The 20,146-nt window shown below is 38.8% G+C and overlaps 1 protein-coding gene across 15 annotated transcripts in view; it reads left to right on the top strand.

The window, feature by feature from the left end:
- LOC126981044 (receptor-type tyrosine-protein phosphatase F-like) overlaps positions 1–19,839 on the top strand; it is an 83,820-nt gene extending 63,981 nt beyond the window's left edge. For 13 of the 15 annotated variants that reach the window (XM_050831698.1, XM_050831697.1, XM_050831696.1 and 10 more), the window contains 9 exons: positions 848–924; positions 1,282–1,422; positions 2,739–2,849; positions 4,596–4,725; positions 9,380–9,972; positions 11,181–11,306; positions 14,609–14,763; positions 16,808–16,943; positions 17,938–19,839. In XM_050831698.1, the coding sequence (XP_050687655.1) occupies positions 848–924; positions 1,282–1,422; positions 2,739–2,849; positions 4,596–4,725; positions 9,380–9,972; positions 11,181–11,306; positions 14,609–14,763; positions 16,808–16,943; positions 17,938–18,012 (1,544 nt within the window). In that variant the 3' untranslated portion in view covers positions 18,013–19,839. Of the gene's footprint in view, positions 1–847; positions 925–1,281; positions 1,423–2,738; positions 2,850–4,595; positions 4,726–9,379; positions 9,973–10,442; positions 10,690–10,713; positions 11,146–11,180; positions 11,307–14,608; positions 14,764–16,807; positions 16,944–17,937 lie in introns of those variants that run through there. The other 2 variants (XM_050831700.1, XM_050831701.1) reach the window with 2 other exon arrangements.
- The last annotated feature ends 307 nt before the right edge of the window (positions 19,840–20,146 follow it).

The raw sequence follows: 20,146 nt of genomic DNA, 5'->3' as shown, positions 1-20,146 counted from the left end.
CAGAAAAGAAAAAAAGACAATTATACATGGAGTAAAAGATGATACCACTCAAAATACAGTAAGATAAAAAGATACATAGGTAAAGGAATTACTTCACAAGTTAAATAATAATGAAGAACCAAAGTTTGAAGAAGTAGAAGTGGCAAGATCGGGGAAATACAGCAATACCCCTAGTAACTGGCAACCGCTGGTATTCACATGTTTACAAAGGCACTATACGCTCAGAAATGCATCTCCTGACTACAAGTACACCTGTTCCACCTCATTTGCACCATGTCCTATTCTTAACTTATTTTAGCATGCAACAAGTTCCATTTGCATTAACATAACTTACTGTAGTTATTCTTATGGTCACTCTTTCTCATGGCCATGTATTACCTACAAATAATAAAAATACATCTCAGGATTAATAATAGGATGAAAGAGAAGGTACTTGCTTTAGGCCATTGTTTACAATATGACAACATATTCACTACACACTATGACGAAGTCAGGGCTAAAAGATATCAAGAAATCATACAATTGATTTGTTAATGAAGGACATTCTGTAGACTGTAGCCTAGTACTTTGTAGTAGTAGGAGAAGTAGGGAAAAAAAACACCCTTCACAGGCCTTCCAAATATCAATCGTGCCACTTCAGTCGGAATACTACCAGCTGCGTGGTTATGTGAGGAGCACGCTAATGTACATTCCGTGCTGTTTTGCTCGTCTATTATGTGGCTCATTTGGCCATTGCTTAGTCACTCAATCATAGCTTCAAGTGAGCTGAAGCATACGGGTTAAATCATATGTTAGCTTTTGCTTGAAAAAGGTGTTTCCTTATGCTAACAGCAATTCCCTGATGCAGTTGATGACACCCGGGTGGTTCTCTCCAAGCTTGATGACGACCCGTCCTCAGACTACATCAATGCCAACCATGTGCCGGTGAGTCTGTGCAGCCCCAGTCCTGCTTCCTTGCCAGGAGTGTCACAGTCTTATGATATATATATATATATATATATATATATATATATATATATATATATATATATATATATATATATATATATATATATATATATATATATATATATATATATATATATATATTGTAAATCTGCAACACTAAATTGCCACCAGACATTTTATTTGCAGGTAGACTAGCTGTATAGAAAAAATAAAATCTGGTGAATGTGCCTGAGCCGGAGTCATATTCATGGGTTCATGTTGTTAGAATACATTTGCAGGATAAATTTTGGTTCACAGGTTTTACAAATAATCAAATCTTAATTTTACTGGCAGGGCTATGGCAATATGCGCTACATCGCAACACAGGGGCCCAAGAATGCTAAAGTGTGCACCATTGCAGACTTCTGGAGGATGGTGATGGAGCAGCAAATTAATGTCATCATTATGGTGGCCAATTTTGTTGAGAATGGCAAGGTAGGTAATCAGAAGGTTTCCCGAGGTCTGTGCCATGTGATGGCATGGCCGACAGCAAAATGAGACGACAATGTGTTGGATGAATTTATTCAGCACAAATGATTCATCTGGCTGAAAGCTCCCTAGTATCTATGGTTTATCTTAGAGGCAGATGAGATTGTCTAAAAATACCCTTTGTCCTTGTTTTATTGTTTTCCTGAGATTAATATAAAGTTGTTGTTAAATTTTGTACATAAATCACAGTTGACATGGACAATTTACATGAATTGGAGATGAAAATATAATTTCAGTAGGTAACTATTGTCTTTGAAGGATCTTATCGTTCTTTAGTAAAGAAGTATATAAAAGTAGTAGTAGTAGTACAATAAGCCCTCCATAAATTGGACTAATTGGGGAGAGACCTTATCCAAAACAGCTGACAACTCAAATTATTATTTTTTTTTATAAATCCATGCGTACCCAAGAGAGGCTGTTCCAGAGTTGACCAGCGATTCTGATTGATTCTTGCATAGAGGATGAAGACACCACAGGGGAGCTCAAGTAGAGCAGGGCTGTATGAACATAAATTTATATGTCTCTGGAGTACTGACTGGTGCAATGGGGTCACGAGGGCAGGATGAAAGCGGTAAGGGCGGCAGCTGCAAACAAAGCATGGAACAGAAAAGTCTGAGAAGCACCACACCTGTCAAGGAAGCTAGTTTTAGATGAATAAGTTATGAGTTACATCTGTGCACATAAATCTAAATTGTTGTTGAATTTGAAAACTAATTTAATTATTCCAGTGTGTGTCTATATGCTTGAAAAATAAAATAAACCCATGACCGGCTGCATTCCTCTTGCCCTACACCAGTGAGGGTTCAGAAGGGATGCGAGAGACAGGCAGCCTTTGTTTTGAAATGACACAGTCCAGATTCACGCCAAGTTCCTCGCTATAAACATCATCTTCGACTGATTTACAACATTCGTCCTGATGCGCCATATATTCAAGATCTTGGTAAAATTTGCAGATGTTGTGTCTGAAGCCCTGGAAGAGTCTGATTTATCTGATATCCAAAATATAGATTTGATTAATAGAATTAGTCTAGCTTATTGGGACTTCAGAGTTAAAGGGATGCATTCTACTTTCATGCATTCACTTTCAAGAAGCAGAAGGAAAGGAAAGAGAAAAGAATATAAAAATCATAACAATAAAAGCAAAATTCAGTTCTGTAGTTTGAAAGACCCAATGTCAACAAATGTTAGATTATTCACTTAATAAGTTCAGAGACAAGAGCAGTCTTCTGTTATGTATGTCTCATTGAAATTTGTTATTACAGAGGAAGGTTGGGGAATACTATACTCCTGGACAGACATTGAACTTCAGTGGCTTTGAGGTGGTGGTGGACAACCAGGAGCACCTGCCTCATTTCACTGTGTCATCCATCTCAGTGAGTTAGTCGTCTGTTGTATATCTTGATACCAAAATTGCCTTCAGGCCCATGTACGAAAAATATTTAACTTCACAGATAAAAATTAGGTGGATATCCTAGGTGTTGACACTCTTCAAATCAAGAAAGCACTCCCTAGCCTGAACTACTACTCATGTGGTTCCAAGTGTTGGAGAACCAGCGTGGAGAGTGATACAAGGAATATTTTCCTAATACTACAGATCCGTAATAACATTAGGGGATTCGGTGATATATTAATCTCCCGAAAACCCCATGGGAAAATAATTCATGTACGTACTTAGCTCTGCTTATTCATGAGTTGATGAAGCGGTGGGGGAGATGGATGAGCCAGCTAGATGAGTCCCCTGCAGGTCCTTCAAGATCATGGACTGTGCATAACCTACTGTATGCTACACTGAGCATTTCAACTGGAACTTATGTACTGTCGAGTCCAGTGACCTCGAGAACACCAAACTCGAGCTGTCATTCACGGAGACAAAATATGGCAGCGTCGCTCTTCTCCCTCAGGTCCCCTTGAGGCGCTGACTGTCAAGCGTCTCTAAATAGTTTCCAGGTGGGAGAAAGAGAGAGGGAGGGTGTGTGTGTGTGTGTGTGTGTGTGTGTGGAGAAATTCTCTCTCTCTCTCTCTCTCTCTCTCTCTCTCTCTCACACACACACACACACACACACACACACATACACACACACACACACACACATCTATTTCTCCAGCTCATTTTACTTCCTATCCTTCCTTGCCGATTCCCTCCCTCTTTCCAGCACATGCTCACCCCACTAAAACAAAGCAATTTCTATGTACATGTAGCATTTTCCCGACACAAATGTTCAGGTGTCATGTGTATCAGCTGACACAAAGCACCTGCTTGAACATTAACATTAATTTGTAATGAAAGTAGTTAAGAGAAGGACATAATGTAAAGAAACTTAAAAAAAAGCTTTAATCCAGCTACAGGTTTTGGAATGGTGGAGCTCAAGGATCAGTGTGTTTGGCATCAGCACTTGGCAGTATGTTTATGTGAATAGCTGTATAGGGAGGGGATAGTCAAGTAGTCAACATAAAGGGGGTCAACATAGGAGTATAGGCTCAAGTCTTACTTATGCTGATAGTTTTCAAGTGCCAGTGTATGACATCTGTAGTTGTGGTGGTGCCATGACTTGATACCCCAGTCAGTCAAGTGCAAATGAGTGCCAGAAAGTCACTGCTGACCCAGGTTTGAGTCAATTTGAGCACTAGGTTGGCACAAGGTGAAAGAAAAGATCTTAAAGAATCCCTCGTGTCAGCACAGGCCACCAGTACTCTTTTGCAAGCTTGTACATAGCTCCTAAATTTGGTATAAGCATGCAAATCCAAGGCTAATTTTCTTCTTCTCATCAAGTATGTTTTTCTTTTATTCATGACTTCTTTTTAATGTGCTGCCTACAATGGAGCAGGCGAATTTTATTTAAAATGGCTGAAGTAATATGATTATGCTGCCTCCTGGTGCTCCTCTTGCCCGTTGCTGAAGTTAGGGTTCACTGTAGATGTGGACAGCATGTAGGTAGGCAGCCTTCTACCACTCAGCAATGGTTGAGAATTGTTAGCGTCTTGCAGTTGGACTTGAACCCAGGCCATTGGGACCACCACGTCTGCATGCTGACCACTCTGTGTAAATTGACTTATGATGATGTCATTGATAAGTTTATTTATTGACCTTGCAATTTATTTTGTTTAACTGTTTGAATCAGGTGAAATGGAAGGAAGAGGTGCACCAGGTGCAGCATTACCACTACCAAAAGTGGCCTGACCATGGCATCCCCTTTGAGGCCTACTCCATAGCTCAGATGCTCATCCACTTCCAGTCCTACCACAGTGGGGGTATGTTTTCTTTCCTTCTAGTCCTATCATAGCCTTTTTTTTAAGATAGACCAAGAGCAAAACAAACTAAAAGAATGTAGAAGAATGATGATCCAATTTGGTTAAAGAGGTGTTCTCAGTGCTCCACAGAAAGGCCTTGCTATATGTATAGTTATTATATGTATGCTTGCAGTATTTTTTGCATCAAAATTCTATTCATGCATGCAATTTTTGGTTGTAGTATTGAAGCATCACTAGAACTATCACCAACAAGCAGTACGCAACACTTGTCCTATGCCGTACGTTTGTCCATCAAACGCATGCTTCTCTCCTTTCCTTATGTTGTGATTTTCTTATTTATTTATTATTTTTTTTTTTATGTCTTGGCCTGTAGCGCCGGTAGACTTTCTTCAGGGGCCTGGTGGTCGACCCAAGCCCGTCATGGCACACGCAATTTTTATAGTGACACCAATTATGCTTATTGGCTCATGCTGCCTCCCAGAACTCATTCTTGATTCACTTGGATGGTTTCTTCTAGAGTCATAATGAAAACGGGTGCCCTGAGCTCTATTTACCCAAGCTAGACTATAATATAAGCTCCCTCCACGCCATACAGGCCCTATTGTGTGTGGTATGCGGACCTTTCCAGCCTTGTTATGCCCTACAGTGAAGTGTGAGAGTTGTTGTAGCCTAATATGAAAAATTTGGTGCAGTCTGAATTTACTTGTCTACATTTGAGTTTTACGCCATTGTTCCTCGTACTCAAAGTGTCATCGATCATAAACAATTTTGATCTGTCTACATTTGTGAAACCATTAAGTATTTTAAAACATCTGATCAGTTTTCCTCGGAGGCGACGGTGACTCCATAAAGAGAGAGAGAGAGAGAGAGAGAGAGTCTTATATATATATATATATATATATATATATATATATATATATATATATATATATATATATATATATATATATATATATATATATATATATATATATATATATATATATATATATATATATATATATATATATATATATATATATATATATATATATATATATATATATATATATATATATATATATATATATATATATATATATATATATATATATATATATATATATATATATATATATATATATATATATATATATATATATATATATATATATATATATATATATATATATATATATATATATATATATATATATATATATATATATATATATATATATATATATATATATATATATATATATATATATATATATATATATATATATATATATATATATATATATATATATATATATATATATATATATATATATATATATATATATATATATATATATATATATATATATATATAGGCAGTGATAGCGTGCTGGACCCACATTCACGTGATGGACGACGCTGGTTCAATCCTCACGCTACCACTGATTTTTCGGTCACCGCCGAGTGGCTTAAAACTACCCACATGCTGTCCTGAAGACCACCCATCAACCCGGACTCTAGAGGAAGCCGTCCAAGCGAATCAAGTACGAGTTCCGGGGGGCAGCATGAGCCAATGCAAGATGGCGCCACTATAAACACTCGCCTGCGCCAGAACGGGCTGGGCCGACCATCAGGCCCCACCTGGAAGAAGCCTTGGGCCGACCATCAGGCCCTACCGGGAAGATGCCTACCGGCGCAATAGGCAACAACGTAAAAAAAAAATATATATACAGTAAAACCCCGATTATCCGAAAAACCGGATTATCCGAAATTGATCTGGATAATGCAATTAATTTTTTTTTTTTTCTATACTAAAACGTTATAAAACATCAAAAATAAATAAAAGTAACTACATATGTACTATATTAACACATTTAAAATTGATAAGAACAGTTAAAATGAATATGCTTTCTAATACGTATTGCCGAAATAGCTTGTAACGAATAGATCAATGTATTAGACAAAAAACATTAAACAAACTCTCAATAACACCACATCCGCACCTTCGCCCCAGCAAGGACGTAGGTGCGGCGAACGAACAAACTACTGCACGACTACTCTCACACCATACTCTCAAGACAACGACACAAACACGACTCCCCTCTCCACTCCATGCCACATTCCCCTTCCAACATACGAAGTTCGCAATGATATGAGTCATCATACTGTGTCTCCACCTGCACGATGCATCAAGGTCACACTTGCAAGCTTGCACAACCATTCACAATCGCACTCTGCAACATTCACAATTCAGATCTGCAACGCTCACAAGTATCAACATACACTGGTCCAGACAAGGAGACACACAGACAAACATACAATAAAACATTTACATCACATGTTTTAAGCGTACTACTTTGTTTAGCGTAGCGTGTGTTTGTTTGGTTTCATTGTTTACATCGTCAGTCGGCGTCAGTCGCGTCACACACTTCACACTGGGCAGTCGCATCGCGTTCTACCTGTGCTTCGACCTCACTTCTTTCTACATCACCATGCCGAAAGAAACCGGGAAAAGGAAGAAAGTCGTCCTTACCATACAGCAGAACACAATGCCGACGATCAAACTGGCGGCGATCAAAATGGCGGCCATAAATCCGGATTATCCGAAAAATCGGCTTATCCGAAAGAGGCTTCCCCCCTTCCATTTCGGATAATCGGGGTTTTACTGTATATATATATATATATATATATATATATATATATATATATATATATATATATATATATATATATATATATATATATATATTTATATATATATATATATATATCTCTCTCTCTCTCTCTCTCTCTCTCTCTCTCTCTCTCTCTCTCTCTGGAGTCACCGTCGCCTCCGAGGAAAACTGATCAAATGTTTTAGAATACTCAATGGTTTCACAAATGTAGACAGATCAAAATTGTTTATGATCGATGACACTTTGCGTACGAGGAACAATGGCGTAAAACTCAAATGTAGACAAGTAAATTCAGACTGCACCAAATTTTTCTTCACTAACGATGTAGTGCGAAAATGGAAGAAGCTTCCACCTTCAGTGGTCCAGTGTAACATGAGTGACTCCTTCAAAAACAAGCTCGACCGTCACTTCCATCAACTTAATTTCAACTGGAGTTGAAATGCATCGTTTTGGAGCCTTCTGATTAATGTAGAATCACTTAGGTTTAAGGACAGGCTACCTAGTCTGGACCATGGGGTCTGAGTGGTCTGATTTTCTATGTAAATCTCTCTCTCTCTCTCTCTCTCTCTCTCTCTCTCTCTCTCTCTCTCTCTCTCTCTCTCTCTCCCCCCCCCCCCCCTTGCCAGGCAGGCTGCATCCATTCATACGCAATATTACATATAGTACATACAGAACTATTACACAGTACATACATACATACTTTTACAAATTTACATGAAACACATGCTACATAGTCACTATGTAAAATTATCTCCTTCCTCCTACCCTTCCGCAAAACTTCTGACACATTATAGTGGGTAAATTTGAAAGAAAGTGAATACAAGGTGTAATTTTAATAAATGATTAAGTAAACATGCATTAATTCATTTTCTTCAACTTCACAAACTCTGTACTCTAGTCTGCACTCTGCACTGAGTCTGTGACACTGTAATGTTTAAAGTATATCCGCCACATCCTCTTTGTGTGTGCTGCGGATGCAGATGCGGATATTTACTTCATCACAAATGCGGATGTGGAGGTTTCATTATTTTAAATTGCGGATGTGAAAAATTATGCGGATGTTCCGCGGATGCGGATATCTGATCCATGACTAATATATATATATATATATATATATATATATATATATATATATATATATATATATATATATATATATATATATATATATATATATATATATATGCTGAGCAAAATCTTTCTCAGTATTCTCTGTATTATCATTATCCTCTCTCTCTATGCTCAAATCAGTTAGCTGGAGTTCCTCAGGATCACTTGATAGGTACGAGGAGAATAGTTTTCTCGAGTTCCCGTCCTATTCCAATCTCACTAAGTCGTGTAATAAGTGGTCAAGTGCGGGCAGGTAATACGTGTGGCGTTGAGGTCCGAAGGCGGGCAGGAAATCAGACTCGTCGGAGTCAGTGCCACTGCTTTTTGCCGTGGTGAGAGCAGAGCAGAGACTCACAGAGCACCCAAACTAATTCTCAGGCAGAGTTCTCAATGAGTGAATTACAAAAATTAGCGAAAAGAAGCTAAATTTGGCATAAATAATAGCAAGGCTGTTGTAACCGCCTCCAGTCCTCACCCGGTAAAGTGGCTATAGCCGCCTCCAGTCATTTATGCGTTAAAGTAAGGAGAAGACATAGTAGTACATCACCCAGCCTCCAAGGGTTAAGGCAATAGTTAACATCCTCCTGTTAACTCAGTAAGTATTGTTTTCATCTCCCCTTTTCTTAATCTTCTTACTTTAATGTCACATTTTTTTTCATACTCTGTCTGCTAATTGAAGGGACTCTGTTTGGGTCTATGTACATCAATTATTTAATTTCTCTGTATACCCTTTCATGGTTATCCATAATAATGATAATGATAATAATAATAAAAATAGAAATAATGTACCTTTACCAAACTGTTTTTGCATCTGTTAGCAGGTGTTTAAGTTTATTTTATATGACGTTGATTGTAAAAGTATCCACACAATCCTTCTTTCTCAACAGGGGGAACTGTTGTGCATTGCTCTGCTGGAATTGGACGGACAGGCACAGTGCTGCAGGTGCTGATGATGTGTGAAATGCTGAACCTTAAGAGCTACCTAAGTCCCCTTGAAGTTCTTGGAAGATTGAGGATGAGTCGTGCTCGCCTAGTGGAGAATGAAGCTCAATATAATCTCAGCCTAGAGATTTTGGAAGAGGTCTTATTTGGGAGGAAAACAAATGTGTCTACAGACTACCTGTCAAACCATCTGGATAAATGCATTCTTTCATCCAGGACTCAGTATGCCAAGGCCAAAGCTCTTCCTTCACCACTCACCTACACTACCTCCAACCTGCCAATCTGTCAGTCACTCAATCGCAACCCATCAATCCTACCATCTGACTCCAGCCGCTTCTATCTTCAACCCAAAGCTGGACTGAATGCAGAGTTGTCTCAGTACATCAATGCTATACGTGTGCCATTCCTAGACAAGCAGAAATTCATTACAGCCACAGAACACCCACTGCCAGACACTGTTGCCAATTTCTGGAGGCTTGTGGTTGAGACAGAATGTACTCTAATTATCTTCATCAACAGCTTGGAGGACCAGAAAGAGGTATATATGAACATGTTTGTAAATATAGATGTATATGCTGGTACACGTTTATCAAAGCATCTTTAATTCCCAAACATTCTGCCCAGGATTTGAACCCAGGCCCTCAAGATGGGAAGGTGGACACTAGCATCGAACCAAAGAAATCCCCATAGCCAAGGCCTTTTGGAGTCTTTATCTTGGCCCACCACAATAGAGTCTGCATTGCCTGACCTTCTATGTAATTCTAGGTACATTTTCTTCAAAATTCAGCACATCTTCCAATGACAGAACAAACAATCCCTTAGCTACAGCACAAAAAAAATGATGCTATGATTGAAGACAGACATTGTGTGCAACATTTTCATGGAAACACAACACTATTGCAGTAATATTTTGTGTTGCCTGCTCATCGCAAAATTTGTGTTGATAGGGTTGTGATGGTATTGATTAATAAAGCCAATATCAGTACCTTATGACAAAGCATTTCCCAGAACTGAGTCGTGCAACAGAAAGAAAGAGTGCAACTGCCCGTGCATCTTGTGCTGATTGCCTCTCAGTTCCATCTGCAAAACTGATTACAGAAGCTTGGAATATGTGCCCAGGACCTTCACATATGGCCAGGAGGACTAAAGGAGAGTCTGACTACCACATGGGGTCAAGAAGTGCAGTTATATCAATGAACTAAGATATATGGGGAGGTTTAGAACAGAATCTGAACCAATTTCCCTCTTTAACATAGGATTGATACCCCAACCTTTGCAGGTTTAGATACTGCACACGTTTCTGCTGAACCAAGTCAAACCAATCCACTGTTGGACCCAATTACTGTAGCATATGAGAGAAAGAAAACAAGCCCAGGGAGATGTAAATATTGTTGGTCTAGTTCTTTGTCCTTATCACTAAAGGCATAGTCTGCTGAGGAGAGCACGTTTGTTACCTTCAGTGTGCAGGACACAGGAATTTGAGGCCTCTTATGTATGAATATGCCTGACAGTGAAAAATCTGGTCCATGAAATCCAAAAATAATATTGTTAAATTTAATTTTTACACAAATATTCCATGCTTTTTATTGAAGAAGTTTCTCCCTCATTACTTAATGAAATTAATATATTGAAGTATCCCTTTGATTTTCTAGCCTTGCTTTCTCAAAGTTACACATATATTTTCATGTATTTCCTCATTTTGTTCCAGCAACACTTATAGTAGTAATTTCAAATGTATGTTATCAGGGCGAGTTCCCTACAATGCTGCACGCCCCTGAGATGTGGCAGGTAGGAGACTATCAGCTGCAGGTGGAGCAGACTGAACAGTATGGCGTCTGGCTGAGGCACTCCGTCCTCACCATTACTTCAAAGGTGAGCAATGATATTGACTTAACTAGTAGCAGGTGGTTGTTATAGTTGTTGACTTTTTAGGTTTTGTAGTAATAGTTGTAGCAGCAGTAGCTTGGTGTGATTTAGTAATAGTAGTAGTAGAGGTGGTGTTTTTTATCTTTTTTTTCTTCTTTTCTTAGAGGTGCTGCCTAAAGCAGCAGTAGGCTCTCTTGAGGGGCCTGGTGGATGGCCCCAGCCCATTAGTGGCAAAGGCAAATTTTTACAGTGGCTGCCACAGTACATGACTCTTGCTTGGCCTCCCAGTGCTCCACTTTACCCAAGTAGCTGAAGTTAGAGTTGATTGAAGATCTGGGCAGCATGTGGGTAATCTTCCACTATTTGGGGATGGTTGAAAATTGTCAGCGTGTAATGTGGAACTCGAACCTAGATCCTCGGGCTCATCACAGCTGCACACTGACCTTTCGGTCAATGCCTTCCCGTAGTTGTAGTTGTTGTTTTTGTTGTTGCTCTCCTCTTGTAGTGTTATATCTATTTATCTGTCAATAGCCCTGATCTCTTCTTTTTTTTCTTGGAGAACTCCCCTTGATGGGGTGGCCATTTTGGAAGTCTCCAGCACTCCTTGTTCATGTTCTTTATTTTTTAATCATTAACCCTTTCAGCAGAACAAGCACAAAAATGTGATCTAAAAATTATCAGTCAAGACCGGGACTGAAGTCCCAGTACAGTGGGAAAGGGCACATGTGGTCCCATTATATAAGAGCGGAAATAAAAAAAGAGCCTCTGAACTATAGACCGGTTTCTCTTACAAGCGTCATGTGCAAGCTGTGTGAGAAAATAATTAAAAGACCATGGGTAGACCATCTAGAAAGAGAGAAAATAATAAATGAAAGTCCATTTTGGATTCAGACAAGGTAAATCTTGTGTCACAAATCTAATATGTTTTTATTCAAGAGTAATATAGTGCAGGAGAGAGACGGATGGGTAGACTGCATATTTTTTAACCTAAAAAGTCATTTGATAAAGTTCCACATAAGATACTGCTGTGGAAATTAGAAAATAGAGGAGGATAGGGGAGAAAAATGACAAAATGGATGAAAAATTACCTTGAAAACAGAGAAATGAGTACCATGATGGAAGATGAGATCAGAATGGAAAACGGTCACAAGTGGAGTTCCAGAGGGATCAGTTTTAGTGCTGATAATGTTTTTATCGCATATAAATGATATGCCAGAAAAAGTAAAGAGATACATGAGTATGTTTGCTGATGATGCCAAACTGCTTTGAAAAATAAGAGATGAGGATGATTGTAATAAGCTGCAGGAAGATTTAAATGAGATATACATGAACGGAGTAAAAAATGGGAAATGGAGTTCAGTGAAAAGAAGTGTCACACAATAAAAATGGGCAAGGATAAGAATAGACCAAGTGGAGTGTATAAGAAGGGAGGGACAATCATCGACGCAGTGAAGGAAGAAAAAGACTTTGGAATTATAATACAAGATACACTGACACCTGAGAAGCATATACCGTATTTCCCGCCATATAAGATGCACCGGCATATAAGACGCACCTATAATTTGGCAAGATATATTTAGAAAAAAAAAAAACTCCACATTTTCCCGGAATTTAATGTGTATGCAGTACATTCGGCCACCTTACTTACAATTTTGAATATGATACTGTATGTTGTTTTGTCCCCTTCTTTGTGTTCAGTGTTCCACTGTTGGTTGAAGAAGTACACTGCTCTTACCCCGAGCAGCTGTGGCTTTGAAATGGTAAACAAAAGGGTTGGTTGGTAGAGTCACTCACTGCGCTGTGTGCAGGCGGTAACTTTCGCCAAGCTACTGAGGGAACTAATCATACGGGGATGCTATGTCGATGGGCAATTTTGGTCTTGATCTTGACTCTCAGGGACCGTATACCTACTTCAAATAGAAACAGATTTTTTTTTTTTTTTTTTTTTTTTTTTCAATCATATGTTTTAGTATAGTTATTTTTACAATGAAAAACAAAAATGCGTTTACAGTGAACACTTTAGTCATCCACGGATATCCGATCTTTCAAACATGTATCACAGTAAACGTCAGCTGACTGGGTCGCTGCACAGCAGAAATACCTCCAGACTAATCCGCCCAAGTCCGCCCCACGATTGCCGAGCAGTCATGTCAGGCAGCACCCTGCTCCATCAATATTGTTCCCGTGTAATAACCGCTTTAACCATCACCGCCCAGGTACTGGCACACTGGTGACTGATGCGCCACGGGGGTGTTGTGTGTTGTGTTTCGTGTTCACGACGTGCCTCGGCTCCCACTTCTTCTTGTGACCTGTATGATCATGTCCTCCTCCTCTCTTCTGCTTATTCACATTTTCCTTTTTTTATTGCATCATACTATTCATTATTCAAATCAATCAAAATTTGTACCTTCGGCGTATTCCGCGCAGGAGTAATCTTTTGGCATTCTCTGAGTGAAAAAAAGCGTATTGCACGCTGCAAAATACGGTATATTTCATTCTGGGGACATCTGGGAACTATTGTGTCAAATGGAGGTGTTTTGGGTGTTGGTTTCGTACCCTAGGCCTACCAAAACCTAACCATCAGGGTATAAGACGCAGGGTGATTTTTTTTTTTTTTTTTTTTTTTTTTTTTTTACGTGTGTCTTATATGGCGGGAAATATGGTAAAGAAGGTGTTCAGAGAAACATATAATCTGCTGCAGAATATTAGAGTTGCATTTCACTATTTGGATGGGGACAAGATGAAGAAAATAATAACAACATTGATTAGACCAAGTCTAAAGTATGTGGCAGTTGTATGATCACCACACAAGAAAAAGGACATAAGGAAACTTGAAAGGATTCAAATGATTGCAACTAAGATAGTACCCTAGAATTATCAAGCCTGCCATATGTGACTAGATTAGAGAAACTTAGCCTACCAACATTCGAAGCAAGAAGAGAAAGTAAAGAGGAATGATAATACAGGAATAGGAGTGAAAGGGACATGTTGGATAGAAATGATTTAATCGAGATAGAAGGGAGGAGGCAACTAAGAGGACACAGTAAGAAATTGAGAAAGGGAACTTGTTTAAAAGACATAAAGAAGTTCAATTTTCCATACAAGAGTGTGGATACATGGAATAGACTTAGCAAAGACATTATTGAAGTGGGCAGTGTCCATAAAGTGATGGAAGAGCTGAACAAATATATATTGGAAGACAGGACTGACCGAACTTGAGCTCAGGCACTGTATACTACAAATAGGTAAATACACACACACACACACACACACACACACACATTAATCGCCTCCATTCTCTTCAACAGAAGGATGGGGGGATGCACCGTGTTCATGTGTATCAGAGTATTCAGTGGCCAATCTCCTCCTCACTGCCTCCATCTCCTCTCCTGCTGCTGACTGTTGCTGAGCTGCTGCAAGTCCCTCGAAGTGCCAAGGCTGGACCACCTCTCTTGTGCTGTGGGTAGGTTCTCAGCACTACTTTGTTTGGCCATGTTCAAGAGTTGCTTCATATAGGGACTTTTACTTTACAATTTGTGCTCCTTCCCTGATATTTAGTTATATTGTGAAGGATTATATTCCTTCACATGTGTGGGTTTTAAAAGTTCTGCATATGTTTGTGTATGTCAGGTTTTCTCACCTCGTGGCAATTTTGCATGATGAAATAATTGATTTTCTTCAGCTGTGTGTCTGTGTAGGCATGTGATCCTGAGGCAGGTGTTTGGCTTAAAGGGACCCTCTGCCTGTTGCCCTTGAACATGAACTCTTTTTTGGCTCTTCAAAATGTTTTTTTTTCTGATATCTATTATTATAATGTAATTTTAAAAAACCTGAAAGTTTAATTCTTTGATACACTGCTCCTTTTTTTTTCAATAGTACGCCTCTGACTGCTGGTCAACAAAATATTTACACCCAATGCTACAATTTGTCCATAAAACATATAGACTATGTATCATCATTTTCATGAAAAAATATATAACTCAGATTATTTTTTGCCTCGATACAAAGAAAAAAAAAAAAATATATATATATATATATATATATATATATATATATATATATATATATATATATATATATATATATATATATATATATATATAAATATAAAGTCATGACTGAAAGTGATATACAAAATGTTTTATAGACAAAAAAGATGTCATTTCTTTAGCTTTCATATGATACCATCATTTTTATCATAGGTAAGAAACTAAGGGAGGAGTGTCACTTGAAATACCAAAAACTTACACTTCGAGAAAATGGCGGTTTTCTCAGACACTGTCCAATGGGGGGAGCAGCACACAAGCTATGCACTCTCGTCAAGGGATGATGCCATAGCATGCATATTGAACAGCAGAGTGACTTATTTCTGCGAGGAGGTATTTCTCGCAACACCAGCTGGACTGCCGACGCCATTTTCCGTCCTGCGCTGCGTTATTTCCGCTGCCCCACACAGAGTGCCAAATGAATTTGAATTACCCCAACCTAACACTACATAACCTACCTAAGAGGGGGGCAAAGCCCCCCTCAATCCCCTTCCATTTGCGATGGAAAAGCAATACAGCGATGTGTTGTATGGACACAAAGTATACTTCATTTATGGGGCTTTGCCCCCCTTGCCACCCTCCTATTTTCCAGAAGGCACTTGTTACTGCACTGCATTCAGGGACTAAAAAAGGATCCGTGTTGTAAGTACCGTATTAACTTTGCCAGAGTAGGCTACCCTTCGTGAATATTATCTGAAACTATTTATTCAAAAATAAAGTAATATTCAACTTTACAATAATTTAGTCAAACCCCACTTGGAATATGTGGTACAGTTTTGGTTTCCCCACCATGTAAAGGACATTGCCAAATTAGAAGGTGTTCAACGTCGGGGAACAAAAATGATCCCTTCCTTGCGCAACAAACCCTACGACGAAAGACTTTCCACCCTTAACATGTTCTCTCCTGAGAAACGTCGCCTCCGAGGAAAACTGATCGAATGTTTTAAAATACTTTAATGGCTTTACGAATGTTGACAAATCAAAATTGTTTATGATCAATGACTCTTTGTGAACGAGGAATAATGGCACAAAACTTGAATGTAAACAAGCAAATTCAGACTGCACCAAATTTTTCTTCACCAACGTTGTAGTGCGAGAATGGAATAAGCTCCCACCTTCAGTGGTCCAGTGTAACACGATTGATTCCTTTAAAAACAACCTCAACCAACACTTCCTTCAACTTAATATTAACTAAAATAAAAATGCAAAGTCTTGGAGCTATCTGATTAATGTAGAATCACTTAGGTTGAAGGACAGATCACCTAGTCTGGACCATGGGGTCTGTGTGGTCTGATTTTCTGTGTAAATCTTTGTAAATCTCTCTCTCTCTCTCTCTCTCTCTCTCTCTCTCATGAACAGTGTAAAATGTTGTAGGTAATTCTTTGTCATTTCCTCACCTGGACTATGAATGTTCTCCATATCATCCTGTTTCCAGATTTGTTTATTTATTCCTTGTTGCAGTGACGGCGTAACAGGCTGTGGACTGGTAGCAGGCATGGCAATGATAATAAAACACCTTCAGGAGGAGCAAGTGGTGGATGTCTACAGGATGGTGGTGAAGCTGCAGAGAGCCAGACAGCAGTTCATTGTCAGTAAGGTGTGTTAAGCTGTTTCACCAACCTCACTATGCATTTTTATAGCTGCATGATGACTTTAAATATTTAATGGTTTCAGTATTAACACATTTGAGTACCTTATATCTACATTTATCATTATTATCATCAGTGACTCCATTTCCAGCAAAGGTAGGGACAGATTATGACAATGCTAATGAGTGATTTTAGCAAATTTACTTATAGGGAACTCAGTCCTTAGCCTCAATCTCGTGTATCTTAGAGTGAAGCTTTATATTTTTTAGTTGCTTCCGGTAAGACACATTTGGATACAGCAACATGTATTCTTCTCTGTATATCTCAGAGGTAAGCTATATAAATGCTATTAATCAGTGCATTTCAGCATATCCATATATGTCTAAATGCATCCAGTGTCACTGGGTTGGTACAGCCGGTATTGTCCAACCTGCACAACCCCAAATTACGAGTAAATTGGGTTCTATGGTGACATGTGCCAATCCACCATACATGACCCAGGCCAAACATTTTGTCAGTTTAGTTTATCCTCTCTCTTGGCCATATTACAAGTCAAACCCAAAGGGCTTAGGATAAAAGAATCTTCGGGTGTTGGTATTACAAATGACATGGCTAGTTTGGGGTCAGCCAGCTTTACCAGAATGATCGGGGGAGACTCACAGGGGGGGTGCCCCCCCCCCCCCTTGAAGGTCACTTCCCTATGAACGAAAATCATAAATAATTTCATCCATTTCTTTACAATGTCACTTATTAGTGACCTTACTGGCTCCTTCCCTCTCTTACGGCTTCCTGCTCCAAACCAAATGCTCTCCGTGAAGACATGAAAGGCTTGGCAGTTAGTAAATTTAACATATAACATATTTCCCTTTGTACTTTACATTACCTCTATGATTTTTCCTGAAGCTATTTCCATCATATATAGCCTAAGATGTATGTATATTGAATAAGATGGTAAAATTTGTGTTGTTATACTTACATCAGTGCCATTTCTTGCCTTTTCAGGAGCAGTTTTCTATGCTGTACACCGGTGCTGCCATGTACCTGCGAGAGTTTTCAAACTATGGAAACTTTCAGTGAGCAACAGACATTTATGCATGCATTAAAGTGTAATTAGTTGCTTAGAAATGGTAGAGGTTGTATAACTGCGTATAGTAGATGTATTTGGTAGTTCCTGGTGGTAGTACTGGCATACCCAGTTTAAATAAACTAGTACAAACAACCCCTGTTATTCAACAGGGTTGCTTTTCAATGAAAATGGTGAAATAGGGAAATTTTCAATAACAACCCAGTTTTTCTCTTAATAATTCATGTAAATATTGGAGATTATGTTCCTGACTTCCTCTTTGACCTAACTTCTTTTTTATGATTTTTTTTACATTAATTTTTTTCATTAGACAGAAGGAATGGTCTTAATATACTCTATATGTAGCATAATAATAAGGAAGAAAAATTCAATACATTCATCTGTACTTCCAGTTTGCAAGTTGCTCTGTTGGCAGGTTGATGGGAGATGAATCAACCTTATTTATAACTTTGTTATGAAATACAACACACATTTACAAGGTCTACAACACTTCAGGAAAATTTCAGAGTTTCTCGGTGCCATTGTGTTCTCCAGCAATGCCTATGAATATCTCTTTAAATATTGACAAATCACATTGATCCAGATGAGATCAGATGAGTGTTGGAGGCTCCTCCTTTCACTTCTTTCTGCATTCTTTACCTTCACTGCTTGTGTGCTGCAATCACCTTTATCATCTCACGTTGTCTATATTTTGTAAGTTGATTTCCTTTTCCAATTTATACGGTTTTGCATGAATAAGAATCTTCCTAATATGTCTTCGTGTTTTCCATGTACAGTGGGGCCCTGTTGCAAGTGATAATAAGAGACAAAAGTTTGCTAGTTCTGAAACTGCTAGTTGGGGGCAAACTTTGGATGGTAAAAAATAAAAACAGGCTGGAACTTCTCAAAAGCTGACTTTTTTGCTCTATTTCACCTGCTTTTAATAACTAAATTTAAATTCCATATCAGCATTACCACGAATAGGCAAAGTTGAAAAAATTCACCATTAAAAGCTTTGCCTGTGCTCCTTATTGAAAAGAAGTTAGGATTTGTGCATCGGCTTACCGAGAGGCCGCCCCGCCCCCAACACCATCGTCACCCTCCTGCACAGCCTGATGCAGCAGCCTTCCTCGGCAACACACTCCTCTCACATTGCAGCAGCTCATGATCATGAAACCCAGTAAAGTCCTCAGGGCTGGCAGGGCTAAGCAGAGCAACAGCATCAGCATCACACTCCTGTGGTCATCCCAACAAATATGGCATCCCATGCAACAGCTTTTTCATATTTCCCCATCAGCTCTTATAGGCAACCCTTTACTTCAGAGTTGAACGAAACACTCATAGAAGGCTAAAAGATGCAGAAGAGGTAACAATGGCCACAATTATAACTGTCTGTTTTGTTTACATTCACTGCCTAAACCCCCCCCCCTGTCCGATTTGGCGGGATGTTTGACGCCATCTTGGTAAAACTTGTCAGCTCTGTTGTGTAACATTGCACAACATTGTATGGCCAATAGCTTAATTGAGCTCAGGGATCAGGTGTCCACCTTTCTCACACAACTAAACGCACAACGTCTCCTCGAGTCATCTTGACACAACATGCCCACTCATTCTTCCCAGCCATTGAAAATATTCACTAGTCCCATGGCTTTGTTCGTTAGCTCTGAAACTCGGGAACATTTCTTTCCTATCACTTGACTTGAAATCGCTATTTAGAAAAATCCTGGACACAGGGTCCCTCTGTATGGTTACTGTATCTCCATGTTCTTAACCTTTCATTTAAGTTTAAGACTATTGTTTGTTTTGTATATCTTAAATAAATAGAATAGGATACAAGAAGATATATAGGTGTCTACTTTGTGGCTTCCCATTAAGATATTACAAACACACATACACTTTATCAGCAGCAGCAACAGTAAAGTTGGTTGATGCCATTTCCTATTTTTTTAGAGAATAGGACATTGAGTAGATTAATGTGTGTTGTCCTTATTACAAAATGATAAATAACGTTGGCCCATCTGTTCCCCTATCCCCCCCATGTCAGCTGGGCAAGACAAAGTATTCTAGTGAATCACACGACAGGGGTTCAAGACAGGCTTGGTCTGTCTTCCACACCAAACTGCACCTTAGTTACCAGCAGCACTGGCT

This window comes from Eriocheir sinensis, chromosome 46 (genome assembly GCF_024679095.1).
Source record: "Eriocheir sinensis breed Jianghai 21 chromosome 46, ASM2467909v1, whole genome shotgun sequence".
In the NCBI taxonomy this organism is placed as follows: domain Eukaryota; kingdom Metazoa; phylum Arthropoda; class Malacostraca; order Decapoda; family Varunidae; genus Eriocheir; species Eriocheir sinensis.
The sequence above is the reverse complement of the archived record's forward strand: the minus strand, read 5'-3'. Positions and strand labels throughout refer to the sequence as shown.